General features: G+C 41.9%; 1 protein-coding gene across 3 annotated transcripts in view; it reads right to left on the bottom strand.

Moving 5' to 3' along the window:
* Window positions 1–209: 209 nt before the first annotated feature.
* Window positions 210–15668, bottom strand: part of bcar1 (BCAR1 scaffold protein, Cas family member) — a 121703-nt gene continuing 106244 nt past the window's right edge. For 2 of the 3 annotated variants that reach the window (XM_033635155.2, XM_033635154.2), the window contains exons 3-8: window positions 15150–15299; window positions 5967–6062; window positions 5407–5790; window positions 4415–5293; window positions 3193–3285; window positions 210–1720 (exon numbers count right to left, since the gene is read on the bottom strand). In XM_033635155.2, the coding sequence (XP_033491046.1) occupies window positions 1190–1720; window positions 3193–3285; window positions 4415–5293; window positions 5407–5790; window positions 5967–6062; window positions 15150–15299 (2133 nt within the window). In that variant the 3' untranslated portion in view covers window positions 210–1189. The remainder of the gene's footprint in view (window positions 1721–3192; window positions 3286–4414; window positions 5294–5406; window positions 5791–5966; window positions 6063–15149; window positions 15300–15668) is intronic. The other variant, XM_078168261.1, reaches the window with a different exon arrangement.

Below are 15668 nucleotides of genomic sequence, written 5' to 3'. Positions count from 1 at the left end.
AACCCTGAAAACTCATAGATTTTTTCTGTGATGATGTAGACACTTGGCACTGAGACTCCAGTCTTGGTATTTTTTAAATAGTATTTGGCATTAGGCTGGGAAATTAGGGCACTACACATACGCCTGTGCAGACACCCAACACAGTGTCTTCAGGTGATCACATTTCATCATTATTTTAAAATTTCAAAGAAAAAAAACATATCACAGTGTCAGAGAAAGGAAGAAAAGCAGGTTTAATGTCATTTCTAATTTTGAATCTTTTACACTCCTTTTCTCTAATACATGCCTCTTACAAAACAACCTACATATAGTTTTCCAAAAAAGCAACTGAGATGGCACTGAAATCATCTTTAATAACTGCAGGACTGGAACTGTACAGTTCTGTGGACATCTCGTGGCAGCAGTGTTGCCTGCACCAGTGGACTGACATCAGTGTGGATTACTGAGCCACACTGCTGTGTAACATACTGCTCCAACACACAGCCAACATGTCATCTGGTGAAGTTTAAATGTGGGTGTGTGCTCCAGTGCTTTTTGGAAAGTGTGCCTTTGTCAGGGATGAAGAAGAGCATAGATGTACTACAACATACAGTCATACATATCATCTGGAATTTACACATCCATAACAATAATGATACAAGGATCAAGAATCAGAGCCAGAATTATACGGTATAGCAATAATAATAACAATTATTGATATTGTCTAAAAACTACACTTATGTTTTCATCTTTTCTTTCTTCAAAAAAAGAACCATATATTTATATTTATATACTGGAAGTTCTTTTTTTCTGTCTGCTTTTCTGACTAAATAGGTAACTTAAATATTTACAATGATTATTTTACAACCATTGGCCCAGCCCACTGAAGATAAAATGTTCCTTTTAGTGTGTCTAGAATAAAAAGCACGCAGAGGAAGGAGGGATGAGGGAAGAATGGTCCCAGTGGAAGGTGAGGTAGGGAGGGAGCAGAGGCTGGATGTGGGGTCTCCAACCTCACAATGGAAGGGTGTACAGGGTTTCCCGCAGCACTCTGTGCTCCATGGGGCTCCAGGTCCTCCTACCCCATACTGCAGGGGCGTGCGGAGTTTTCCACCCCTTGTGACAGTAAGGATTCACTGCCCTGCATTTCTGGGACATCTCAGTTTGTGTCACTGTTTGGTTTCTTTTCCTCACCCCCCCTCGCCCCCACCTACATCACCAGCAGCTGCCCCAGCACCATCTTGAACTGCTGTGTACAGCCTGCCAACTCCCTCACCCTCTCATTCATCTCTCTGGCTGCTCCAGGGGAAGGATACTGGAGCGCTGCCGTCTTCGTGCTGATCACAATGTCTTTGAGTTTTTCACAGAGGGTGTTGCTGCTCTGGGCCACCCGGGCCCTCACATCAGGAGACTTGGCCTGGCGTGACAGAGTGTCGCCAATGAACACCAGCTTGTGTGCGCTGAGGATGACGAACTTGCTGTGTGCCACAAAGATCTTGGGCGGCTGGTTGGAGTTGACGGCGGTGAAAAAGGCGTCGATGGCATTGGTCACCGTGGTGACATTCTGCTCACATTGCTCCTGGTAGAAGAGGAGGAGATGCCTGTCGCCGTGGCACAGCTTGGAGGAGGGACCTCCAGAGCCATTCTGGCCAAGAGGGTGGTGAGGGGACGGGACCCAGCCCGTAATGTCGTTGTTGATTGGCCGGCTGACTTCCTGCTCTAGCCGCTCAAACTGTTTAATCTGGAAGGAGAGGAGGAAGAAGACAGTTCATACTTACAACTCATCTGACTCATCTAAGCCTGTTCTAATTTTTATCATGAGTTCACAGCAATAAACTTTACAAACAGCAGTGAGTGCTTTGAGAGAATTCCTTGCTGCTCAGCCTACGTACAACCCTGTTTTCTGATTGGTGCAGCTTTATAGGAAATGCTACAGACAGTGTTCATGGCTTTTTCCCTCACATATTTTTGAGGAACTATGTAAACTTATTCTTATATTCTATAATTTTCTAGTAGAAGTGTGCCATAAACACATAAAAAAAACAGCTTGCACACTGAAGGGCTCCAATGTTCACTTATTTCTTACACCTAGGTGACAGAGCTTCATTAAACTAACACTGACAGTTCAAAATGTCATCTAGGTGTAATAAATAAGTGAATATTAGAAGCATGCATGGTGTGAGCTGTTTATTTGTTTGTTTCATTGTTATAATTTTCTTCCGAAAAGACAAAATTGATCCTTAATCAACAAAGTATCACGGCAGGTCATGTATCTTGGGTTGCTGTATTTATGATATATATAAAGCATGACAACCTATTTCATCAAAATGTGTTATATGCTTTTAATTTTTTTTTTCGTAACCTTTGTCTTATCTTAAACTTATAAAAAGTGAATGTTCCCACAGCTACTGTTACGTTCTTTAAAGTATGAAAGCTAGGATGAATTATAAGAAACTAAGAGATGTCTTTACCGGGCTAATTAGAGAACCCACATTAATATACAGATGAAAGCACTCAGAAACAGTAAAACCATGCATACACACAGCAGTGAATGGCTCAAACACACACAACTGCAAAATCTTTGTTTTTCAGTTACACATGTGAGTGACATTTTAAATATTTTAAACTGTTTATGATGACTAAAGTGTGTATGTGCAGCCCAGTCTCCTAGAAATTATGTTTATACATAATTAATTTGAAACAGCAAATATGTTGAGGGAGACTAAATGTTGAGCGAATTATGTTCTTTATGAATTTAATGAGGAAATGTTGCTTATTATCATCTATGTGTGATCTTGGGATTCTGATGTCACAGTTCTGCACTTTGTATGTCTGCCATCCACCTGCACCACCTTCCTGCAAATCCAGAACTGTACATAAAATTACTATTTTAGCAACATAGAAAAACGTTGTCTCTGAACATAAACCAGGCAGTGGTTATGTTCTCACACATCTCATACACATGTAAAATCTAGGAGACAGGGTTAATATGTGGAAAAAAATCATTATCAAACTTTATAGCCTGATTTAGCTCAAAGTTTTGGCTTCATAACAACTTAATAAAGTGGCTGCCCATTGATTAAAGCAGCTGACGTTGTAATGATGACCACTCATTTTTGATGCCATCTATGTTCACTCTCTCACACAGACAGAATCACAGAACAAGTGAAAGTGATGGACTGACCACACACACACGCACACACACACACACACCTGTACCTGTTGCTGTTCCAGTTGTGTCTTGTGTCTGATGATGTTGCCTTTCTCCAGTAGCTGTCTTTGGTTCTTCTCAAACTCTTCCTTTCCCTGACACATCAACACACAGACACACAGCTGTTACACCCCATGTACACACTTACATGATTTATTTCAAACACATTTCTCTTTGTTTGTGGATAAATGAGAGGACCTCAAGTAATATTAAGCCTCTGTCTCCCTCCAGTGGTCACAAAAAGAAACTGCAATGACTTTGATAAGACTTAAATATCTCCTCACATACACACAGCCTTGCTCACACACACACACACACACACACACACACACACACACACGCTTGCTTGGTTAAAAAAAAAAAATAAAAAAAAGGTGCTGACTCTTCATGTGCACATGCACTCATTCATCATGGCTGAAAGGTGTGTATGTGAGTGTGTGTGAGACAGTGAGTGTGACCAGCACGAAGTACTGCAGCCTCGCACACGCGCGCGCACACACACACACACACACACACACACACTGAACACAGTGTCATTCGTATCCAGCAACACCAAGAGTAAAGTAAAGGACATACCAACCTAACAAGATAGCTAAGCTCCACTATTTTATGTATTTTGTTATCATCATTTTGAAATAGATATTTATAGTTTTTATTATAATTTTCTTCTATTCTCTATTTTTTATTCATTCGTTTTTTATCATTAGGTCACCCCACCCAGGATGGATTGAGGGGAAAAGTGTAAAAAAAAAAAAAAAAAGAAATAAATGCTAAATAAAAATAAAAGTAAAATAAAAATATATGCATAATGTAAATGCATACATGTAACAAAAAAAGGGTCCTTAATATTTGTATTGCATTGTACCTGTTAAATTAATGTATACATTTATTTAAAACAACAACAACAACAACGACAATAAGCCAGCTTGGCACCCAATAGTGGGTAAAAAAACCCCTACATTAAATACTTTAGATGCAGCCTTCACTACATATCAGGAAAACAAATGGAGCAATGACTGCTGACTGGCCAGATGGTACAGAGCTGTAGTTCAAGCAGGCAGTGTTCATTTAGTCAACCAAAAACTACAACAAAAAATACGTGTTGATGATGTTTCCATTATTAAAAAAAGAAAAAGTAACTTGTAAAAATATAAACTATGTGAAGTCTGGATCAACAACTCCATAAACAACTTAATGAAAAAGTGTATGCATGTGTGTATGTACCTGTAAGTGTACGTAGTCATAGTCCTCCATCCAGCCTTCCTCTGTGGTCTCATATGGCCTGTCCACACCTTCCTCTTCCTCTGCAGCTGTAAACTTTGGCGGAGAGGGGAGGGGCCGTGATTGAATGTTCACCCTCTCCCCTCCCTGATAGCTCCCACTTCCTGATCCTGTCATGTGACCACTGATCTCCCCTGGGATTGGAGGAAGCGGCAGCTGCTGCTGCTGCCGGTTGGTCCGTTTGAAGAGCAGCGAGGCGTTACCGTGGAGAAAGGAGGCGAGCTGCTTGGCATCGTCAGGGATGCCTCGCGCCGTCATAATTAGTCGGTCTAAGTCATCCCCTCCTGGCGGCGGTGTCGAGAGCGCAGTGTGTGACCAGGAAATGGTGTCTAAGCTCTGACTGTGTCGAATCAAACTCTGGAAGACCTCCTCCATCTTCCCCACCTGACGGCCCAACTTGGTCTGCAGGGAGCGGTCCGTGGCCTGGGCGGAGTTTGCCACAGCGCCCCGGGCAAATTCAAGGAAGTCTCGGACAGCCGAACGCACCCGGTCAGCAGCTTGATGAATGGCCGGGAGGTTTCCTTCCAGGTGAGCAGGGCTTCTCCAGTTACCTGTGATGAACGACATCATGTGGGAAACGCTGGACTCAACAGCTTGCTGGAGGCGGGACAGACGCTCCATGGCCTGCTCCAGGTCCAAGATGAGGGGTTTCCCTGGAATGGGGCCAGGGGCAGGAAGTGAGGAAGAGGAGGTGTCACGGACAGGGACCATGTCTAAAGATGAAGCAGAGTGGTTGCTACGTGTGCTTCCTGTGCTTGAGGCAGACAGCCGCTTGAAGGACAAGGTGAGCTCCTCACTGGTGGCCTGGGCATCACGCACAACCTAGAAAACATGAAGCACCACTGAAATAACATACAGACTATCTCAGTTAAGGCAGGATGCAAACAATCTTAGTGAGCAGTTTCCATGTGGGACTGTCCATTTAACTCTCCTACCTGTGGTGGGACATCATAGACATAGTGGTCTCCCCTCTCTCCGCCTTTCTCTTCTCGCTCACGGGGGAAGTCGTAGACATCCTGGGTGGGGTGCCCTCCAGTCCGCAGGCTGGCCGGGATGTCGTAGATCTCCTGGGGTGCCTGGCTGACTCCGCTCCTGTCTCCATGGTAATGCTTGTCAGTCAGGATGGGGGGTGGGACGTCATACACATCCTCTGGAATCGGCGGCTCATCGTCATCATTGAGGTTGTTGTGCAGGTACTGGCCAGGAGGGACGGGGACTGGCTTGAGCTTGGCAAAGTGGGGGGGTACATCATAGGTCTCCTCTCTAATTGGCTGGGAATCAGGGACGTCTTTACTGACAGACGGGGGGAAGTCATAGACCTGAAGAGAGAGGGGGGAATGAAAAGGTAAAATAAAATGTAAAATATTAAAGCAACCTTGACCACTGATTTAAATCACACTTTTGAACATGACAGTAGGGATACAGAGTGCCGTACACCCTAATATACACAGTATATCTTCAAACTGTCATACTGTATAAATACACACAGCCTCACCGTCTGTTGTGTGTTCTTGTCTGTGCTTGCTGGGGTGTCATATATATCTTGACCACTAGAGGGTCCCTTCACCACCATGGGAGGAGTGTCATACACCTGAATACAGAGAAAAAGACATGATTAACATGCTGCTACACACATCACACTGGAAGCACACAAGCACGCACACACACACACACACACACATTTAATCGTTTTACTCCCTTGAGGGGACCATGTATTTTTTGCCTAATTGTGGGGTCTACACACATTTGCGAACACACACATATGTGAAAGCAATGTTGTGATGAGAGAATGATGAGAGAATACAGCACACATGTGGTGGGCCTATAGCTGACACTAAACTCATATTCAGTCAGTGGTCTTATGAATCCCACCTGTCTGCATCTGCAGAGTTACACTCAAGACGTCTTAAAACCACTTAGATTCAATTAAATACCTGTTTCACATGGACACCGTACACATGATGCAAGTATCATGGAAACCAGTAGGGACAGCAGTATACAAAAATAATTCCTATTGATAAACTAATTGAACTAATGCAACCTGGATCTGGACAAGTACTGTACCATCAAATAGATAGATGGATTGAACAGTTACAAAGTACACTCACTTAACATAAGTGCAATGTAAGAGAAATTATTGAGACTTCTATAAATTAAATTTAAGATTTTTTTTAAAATGTTAAAAAAAAATCTTTCTGTTTTTGTAAACTGATTTCAGTGTGTTCAACATTACTCTACTGTATAACAGACTTGATGGGAGATGTAAATGACTCAGTGTGGTAGCTGGTATCAGATGTGGTGATAATTTCAAAACGTGGGGCAAACAGCTGCTTTCTACACAGCACTGTCTGTAGGAACAGTGACAGGAGGCATCTAAGTGGATGACCCTTCACTTCAGTCCAGTCTGGTGTAGTTTCGCTCTGCTCTCAGCTGGACTGTGCATGTGAGAGGCCCAGAAAAAAGGCAAATGTAAAGGTGCTTTAAAACCTCCTGAGCATTATTTGAATTCCACAGAATGTAATCAAGCGTTCACCAAGAGTACATTTATTTCTTCTTTAAAAATTCATATGAAATACAAATCAGTAAAGAAGACAGGTATATGCAACCATGATCAACACACAGAAACTATAAAATACACCCTCAATTATGCATGCAAGCGCGCGCGCACACACACACACACACACACACACACAGTCATAAAACTAGATTTTAAACGGTTGAATTCATTACATCTACTGCCTTTGTTTAGGGAGAGAGGAAAGGAAAGCAGCACAGTGGGGATGAACAATGAAAAGGAGGAAAAGAAGAGAACAAATGTTCGGGAAGAGGATGGAAAGAGAGGGATTAAATAAAGGAGAGGAAAAGCACAGAGGCAGGAGTAAAGAAAAGCCAGGGAAAGAAAAGAGACACATTAAGGAGGAGAGACAGAAAAAAGGAAACAAAAGAAGGGAAGAGAGAAGTAGGAATAAAGACGAGAAAACATGAAAACAAGGCAGAGAGGAGAGGACAAGGAAAGCAAAGGGAGAGGTGGAGAAACAGCAGAAAGGAGAAGAGGAAAAAGGAGATGAAGAGCCGTTCCAGGAATGTGAACCACATGACCACCTCTCTGAGACAGTGAGCTTATTGAGGAAATGTACATCTATCAACACTTACTCCCTCAATCCTTCCTCTCCTTCAATCAAGTCCACTCCTCACTAGTTACTCTGTGTCTCTCACACATACTGAAATGACTTCCTGCCTCTGACGTCTGATGTCTGACCTCTGACACACACACACACACACACACACAATAAACTGTGCTGTCTGTACTACTCTGTGCTATTTCATTCATTGTATCTCATCCTAACATTTACTATAAATAATTACGCTCATGCCACTGAAGCTAATAACAGTTTAAAAGAAAAGGGGAGCTTGAGAGACAGACTATCAGAGAGAGTGAGAGAGACAAGTTCTCCTCAGAGCTTCCCATTTTGGAGAAATAGCCATGTAAAACCCCAAACTTCTAGACATTAACCCCACAAGAGAAGCTGGCAGTTCTCCTAGGTGAAGGGATAATGGTTCAGTAATCAAAAATGGACTGCAGCAGTATGATACAGAACCTGAACACAGCATCTGTACATTAATTGTTTGTATGATGAATGAATGCATGTTACATGTAAAATATGATTATGATTAATTTGTACCTATTTATTTATTTATTTACTTATACACTGCCTGGCCAAAAAAAAAGTTGCCACCTGGATTTAACTAAGCAAATAGGTACGAGCCTCCTATTGGATAATTACTGCATGGGCGATTATCTTTCAGCTGGCAACAAGTTATTTAACCCCAACTGGTGCAATGAGTTGCTTCTCATTTCCTAAACAACCATGTCGAAAGACACATCCCGTGGTCGTGGAAAAGATGTTAGTCTGTTTGAGAAGGGTCAAATCATTGGAATGCATCAAGAAGAGAAAACATCTAAGGAGATTGCAGAAACTACTAAAATTGGGTTAAGAACTGTCCAACGCATTATTAAAAACTGGAAGGATAGTGGGGACCCATCGTCTTCGAGGAAGAAATGTGGCCGGAAAAAAATCCTCAATGATCGTGATCAGCGATCACTTAAACGTTTGGTGAGATCAAATCGAAGAAAAACAACAGTAGAACTCAGGGCTATGTTTAATAGTGAAAGTAAGAGCATTTCCACACGCACAATGCGAAGGGAACTCAAGGGATTGGGACTGAACAGCTGTGTAGCCTTAAGAAAACCACTAATCAGTGAGGCTAACCGGAAAAAAAGGCTTCAATTTGCTAGGGAGCATAAAGATTGGACTCTGGAGCAATGGAAGAAGGTCATGTGGTCTGATGAGTCCAGATTTACCCTGTTCCAGAGTGATGGGCGCATCAGGGTAAGAAGAGAGGCAGATGAAGTGATGCACCCATCATGCCTAGTGCCTACTGTACAAGCCTGTGGGGGCAGTGTTATGATCTGGGATTGCTGCAGTTGGTCAGGTCCAGGTTCAGCAACAGTATGTGCTCAAAGAATGAGGTCAGCTGACTACCTGAATATACTGAATGACCAGGTTATTCCATCAATGGATTTTTTCTTCCCTGATGGCACGGGCATATTCCAAGATGACAATGCCAGGATTCATCGGGCTCAAATTGTGAAAGACTGGTTCAGGGAGCATGAGACATCATTTTCACACATGGATTGGCCACCACAGAGTCCAGACCTTAACCCCATTGAGAATCTTTGGGATGTGCTGGAGAAGGCTTTGCGCAGCGGTCAGACTCTACCATCATCAATGCAAGATCTTGGTGAAAAATTAATACAACACTGGATGGAAATAAATCTTGTGACATTGCAGAAGCTTATCGAAACAATGCCACAGCGAATGCGTGCCGTAATCAAAGCTAAAGGCGGTCCAACGAAATATTAGAGTGTATGACCTTTTTTTTTGGTGGTGACTTTTTTTTTGGCCAGGCAGTGTATGTTTTAACATATCTTTGTTCATGCCAATAAAATATATGCATTGAAAATTGTATTGCATTGAGATTACACTCTTTCTCTCAAACTTAATCCAAACCCAGCAGCAGCCATGCTGTAACTGCTGCAGACCCCCTACATGTTATTGGGTCCTGGAACCTCACCACGCCACTTTCTCCATATAATTTCTAGAATTTGAATATGACATATATTGATATTACAGCAAGGGCGTATAATTTGGTCGGGCATGTAGGGACATGTCCCTACCAATATCAAGCCAGTACTGAATTATCCCTTACAGCAATTTTAATGTAAAAAATAAAACAGAATCACTGTTGCCTGTCAGTGTCCTGTCAATTTATTTGGTACACAAACGGTTAACAAATCTCATTCTCTACTACAAGTCCTGCCTCCCTAACCCAGTATATTTAATAGGATTGGCTTTGCTGTTTCTTGCTAACATGCTAGAGGCTGTAGCTACATCTGGTGTGAGAAGCACCAAAGCTCTGTCAAGATGTAGGCTCAGTGAGGAGATCACCATCCTGATACTAACAGCTCTATGCACGAAAATGCAGGACAAATCACATCTCATAGAAGGGACAGTGCATTTTATTTTTCAATACTAACAGTCCGATAGCTCTGTGTTGCAGTGTGTTGTGTTGAAGTCCCACTTGCTTAGAGACATTTTACTCTGTTTGGGACTGTCCCCAGACTCCATGATGCTCTCCACTGAAGCAACTATGAGCTGCACTTAATTTGAGGTGTTGACGTTAACATTTGTGTGGATATTAAGTGATGAGGAGATTAATGCTGGATCAAAAGTGTTTTCAGTTAGTTTTAGTTTTCCACCTCTGATGAAGAGTAGTACTTTTCAAAAACACAGACATGTGGGATGTTTTGACTTTTCAGAAGGTTTTGAACATGAGCAGAAATGTTGCTGAAACACACAGGAGCTATAGAAGTCCTCTATAGAATTCCATTATATTTTGAGTTTTCACCTGCGGCCTGAATTTTTGTTTTCCTTAACATAAATAAAGACATTTCCACCATTAATTAATCCAGAAAACTTGACATGAACGCAGAAAATGACGTGTTTGATGCTCAAAATTTTCAGGGGGAAGACCACCAGACCGCTGCTTCATATGTGTTCCCTGCCAATGTTGAAAACAAAACGAAACATAACAAAACAAAAAAAACCCTACAACCTTGTATTACAGTATGATACAAAATGAATATTGTGATATCAGATTTTTATCTATGTTGCTTGCCATGATGGGCACAAATGATTAATCCTGTTCTGAAAATAAGAAGGTACAGGTACAGGTAAAGGCACAGGCACAGGTACAGGTGCAGGCATGGGTGCAGAGATAGGTAAAGGTACAAGTGGCGGTACAGATACAGGCATGGGTACAGGTACAGGAATGGGCACAGGTACAGGTATGGGCGCAAGTACACATACAGGTACAAGCATGGTTGCAGTTGCAGGTATGGGTACTGTTACAGGCAAGGGTGCAGGTACAGGTACAGGTACATGGATGCAGGTTCAGGTACAGGCATGGGAATGGGTACAGGTGAGAGTGTGAGTATGGGGACAGGTACAAGTGCTGGTGTGGGTATGGGTGCAGGTGCGGGTATGGGTGCAGGTACAGACATGGGTGCAGGTATGGATGCGAGTGCACATACAGGTGCAAGTATAAGTACAGATACAGATTTGGGTACAGGTGCGGGTACAAATACAGGTACAGGTATGGGAACAGGTTCAGGTAATTATGGGTGCAGGTAGAGCTACAGGTTCAGGTGAGAGTACGGGTACAGGTACCAGTACAGGTGTGGATATGGGTACAGGTGTGGGTATGGGTACAGGTAGGGCTACAGGTACAGGTACAGGTACAGGTACACGTACAGGCACAGGGAGTGTATGGGAGAACAGCTCCTGAACCATTACACCTCCTGGACAGCTGTAACCATGTATGTGAAGTCTGTCAGCACTGCCTCTTTCACACACACTGAGTTGGAGAGAGTATTACTGCTCCACAGTCCAGTCAGTGCTGATGTTTCTGCACAGACATGAAAAGATGTCTGCTGTCATACTTTCTGTAGACGCACACTAAGTGTGATGCACTGTGTTCAGAAATAGCTCACTGTACCCTACAGCTGTACTGTGACGCTACTGTGTGTGTGTGTGTGTGTTAGCGATTACTTGTTATGGTCAGAGCCATCAACCATGAGCCATCTCCCACACAGCAGACATTTTGATGAAGTGCCTGGTGTTGCGATGCGTTCATTCTTCACCTTTCAGATTGCCGACTTCAAAAAGGCCCAGCAGCTACATCTGTTATTACAGCTACACATCTTCCTCCTGCTCTTTCTAGTCTTCCCATCCTTCATTTTATTCATCATTCATTGTCATCTTGTTTTTCTTCTTTCCTTTCCTGAGCTCCTCCTCCTCGTGCTTTTCCCCTTCTTCCTCCTGCAGCTCATTTTCTCCTCCTGCAACTCTCATTTTGCTGTGGTTGTATGTGAGTGACCTTTCTCTTTTGGCTTGTCAGCATCAAGACTCTATTCTATGTAATGTTTGCGTGTGTGTGTGTGTGTGTGTGTGCATGCAAAGCGTGCCTGCTTATTAAGCAAAAAACATTGTGAACAATATGTGTGGAATTATGCAGAAATAAACTGACCTACGAGTCTGTGGAATCAAATGTACGCACTACAGGCCGGCAAACACACACACACACACACACACATCAATAACCTTTTCTATAGAGGAAAATTACAGCTTCTTCCTGTCGCCTCTGGACAGTTCCAGTGTCTTGTACATAACACACACACACACACACACACACACACACACACACAGTGGTACTTCTAGCCTGCCTGTTGGTTATGACTGACCTTCACTAAAGACAGATCTAGTATTTAAAGAGAGAGTGGTTGAATATTACATCACATCAAATATTAATATTCTGCAGACAGAAGGACAATGTGGTGCCACACAATACCTGTGTGTATCTGTGCTGTACAAGGATAAGAATTCTCACACACACACACACACACACACACACACTATTTTACACTTTATGTTCATTAACACAGCACAGGACTACTAACACATGTGCAGACTGCTGCTACTACATTGCTATTACTATTACTACTAAATACTTCCTTATGATGGCTACTAGTTTCAGATAGGGATGTCCCAATCCGATATTCGGATCGGTATCGGCCGCCGATACTAGCAAAGAACGGGCATCGGCATCGGATCGGACTGCATGGAAAAATGCGTGGAAAAATGCGAGAACTCCGATCCAGTTTTTCACGGGATCCGATCCAGGTTTTCCGGCCAGCCCAGCGCTCCGCGAGTCAAGCAGTCCATTCCAGTGATCCACTCCAGCTCTTACTATCAATCCACCAGGCCAGCTAGTATGCAGACGGCAGACACACACGGAGGATAGAAAGAGTAGCAGTCAACTTAGTTAACTGACTATTTGTTTTCTGCTCTGTTTTTTTGAGAGTGATATTTTTATTTGTTTACACTCTTACTGTTTAAGTAAAGAGCACTGATGGCATTGTTTTGGGCACAATTAGTGAAATTGGAGCCATGGATGGACTACAAAAACACTACTAAAATAACTGAAAAGGAAAGGCTGCATTGTTTGTTAAATGTCAACAATGTCTTGTGGTGTTAATCTTTTTTTTATTTATTAGGGGAGCAAAGCACAAGTGTGTGGAGTCTTGCTGCTATTTTAATGTCATTGTTAGACATTTTAAAGATTTCTTGCGTTGATTTATTTTCTATTTATTAAGGGGCCAAAGCAGCCAAAGCAAACCAGCTATATTTTTTATTTAATGTTAATGTTCAAGTTTAAAGATTGTTTATTTAACCCTGTTAACAATAAACAGGTCAGTTTCTCATACCAACTGTTGTGGATCATTCTAACTAACCAGATTAAGTAGTTGTTCTTGTTAGAGTAATATTGCTTGATCAAAACTTTTCTAACATGACTGACAACAAAATAAGTGAATATGTATAATATGCGCTTGGATCGGATTGGTATCGGTATCGGCCAAAACTCAAGGCTGTAATATCGGTATTGGATCGGAAGTGAAAAAGCTGGATCGGGACATCCCTAGTTTCAGACTCAGTTTTTGCAACCCTTTCAAAACTCAGAAAGTACTCCTAATTCTAGGGCCAATTTGTGACCCTAAAGTGGTAAACAATAGGGCCTAAAAGTGAAGCCAATGTGAAAGTGCCAAAACTGCAGTTCCTTTAACGGCCACTTGAGACTGGCTTCAAAGTCTATCCCCACTGACCTCCATGTAATAAAGCCCAGCTTTACAGCAGAAATAAACATGTCTGGTACAAAAAACGGTTTTGGTCTCTATAGCTAATTTCCCCATTTGTGACACCTATACAATTTTATAACTCATAAAATTCCAACCAAAAATGTTATCAAGACTTAGAGGTAACGTGGTCTTTTAACAGGTTACTTAAAGTTATTAATAATTAGGGGCATGGCCACTTTATGTGACACGTGGGTGAAGTCAGTTGACAAGTTGCTACCATGGTAACAACATTGGTAAGGTATCGCAACCCAAAATACAGTATAGGCGTACCCATAGCTGTCACTAATTCAGTGTGTTTTCAATTCATAAAAGTGAATTGCAACACCTTAGTAATCTAAAAACTTTTGTTCAGCATTTGGTTGCCCTAAAAGACCCTTTAGGGAGATGGATATTTAGTTTTTGCAGTGAGTACATTTTATTTTAATGGTTTTAAAACTGTTTTTCACTAGTGGAAATTGGCATTAGCAGTATCACAATTAGCCATTGCTATTATGCACTTTGCTAACCAAGCTAGCAGCTAGCATCAGTGTTAGCATAATTCTCTTGTCCAAATATGGTCACTTGTGGCTCCAAAAATACAAGATGGCGACAGTGAAAATGCCAGACTCGAGGCTTCTACAAATCAATGGGTAATATCACAGTGGCTACTGTATGTCCATTCTTTTTTATACAGTCAATGCCCTAAACATGAATACAAAAGTTCTAAATGAGGCAATGCAACATCAGCTTTTTGTATATGTGTATCATCTCATTGTTTCTGGGTCTATAAAATGAAATCAACACAATGCTGTCAAACATAATCAATTCTCATCAAAACAGAGAAGTAAATCACTTGTAAGTGTATTAATTGAAACTAAAACAAGCCTGTACTTAAATGTGGGAGAGCACAATTACAATGTGTAACAGTAACTCTATTTGACAGTTTTGATAAGCAATTATGTTGCAATGCTATTGTACTGGGTGATGTAAAAGTAAAGAAACATGTCGCCAGGACATTCTGAGTTGATGCAGTGATTTGAGCTCTGTGTTAATATGAGGTGGCTGTATTATAAAGACTGAGCATTTGATTGAATGTTTTTTACTCTGTTTGTATGCTCAGCATGATGGGTTGAAATTGTAAGAAATGTAGATAGACATTATTTTAGACTGTTGTGAAAACTGAGCCAAGAATGTAAAATATTGTGAAAGCAACATGAATCCAATATTTACATGCAAACCAATCAAACTGTGTTGACAGAATCAGGTGAGGTCTTTATATGGTGCTGACAGGTCATACAATACATACTGAATCATATCCATCATGACAGATGCACACACGTACGCACGTACGCACACGCGCACACACACACACACCAGTCTGACCTGTGTGTTGTACTGCTGGCGGGTGGGTGGCACGTCATAAATGTCGTGCTGGGTCGGAGGCTGATGTCTGGGAGGGACGTCGTACTCGTCCTGGTCTGGCTTCACTGTGTCATACACGTATACCTGTCCCACTCGAGTAGGAACCACTACCTGGACACAGAAACACAGAGAGGAAAGACGCAGGTGAGAGTCAAGAACAACACAAAGATATATAACCACACAGCAAACATCAGTCTGAAGGTAGGAGGATGGATATCAACCCTGTCAGAGATGTTTCATATTCATATCAATAGACAGAGAAAAGCTTTAACTGTATTAACAGAAAACATCACATTGAAAATGAAGATTAAACTCCTTAATTTATTCCATATTGCCCCCTCCTCTAAAAAGTCATGAAGTCATTTAGCCTGTGTTTATGTCACTATAGCAAGCTACTAGGGTCACAATGCACCACCAAGTCATGACAGTCTTTTTCATCTGAGTCTGACGTTAGAAAACTAAAAGGCTTCTTCACCTCTG

Source organism: Epinephelus lanceolatus, chromosome 5 (assembly GCF_041903045.1).
Source record: "Epinephelus lanceolatus isolate andai-2023 chromosome 5, ASM4190304v1, whole genome shotgun sequence".
Classification (NCBI taxonomy): Eukaryota; Metazoa; Chordata; class Actinopteri; order Perciformes; family Serranidae; genus Epinephelus; species Epinephelus lanceolatus.
Note: the sequence above shows the minus strand (reverse complement) of the source record. Positions and strands in the feature narration are given on the sequence as shown.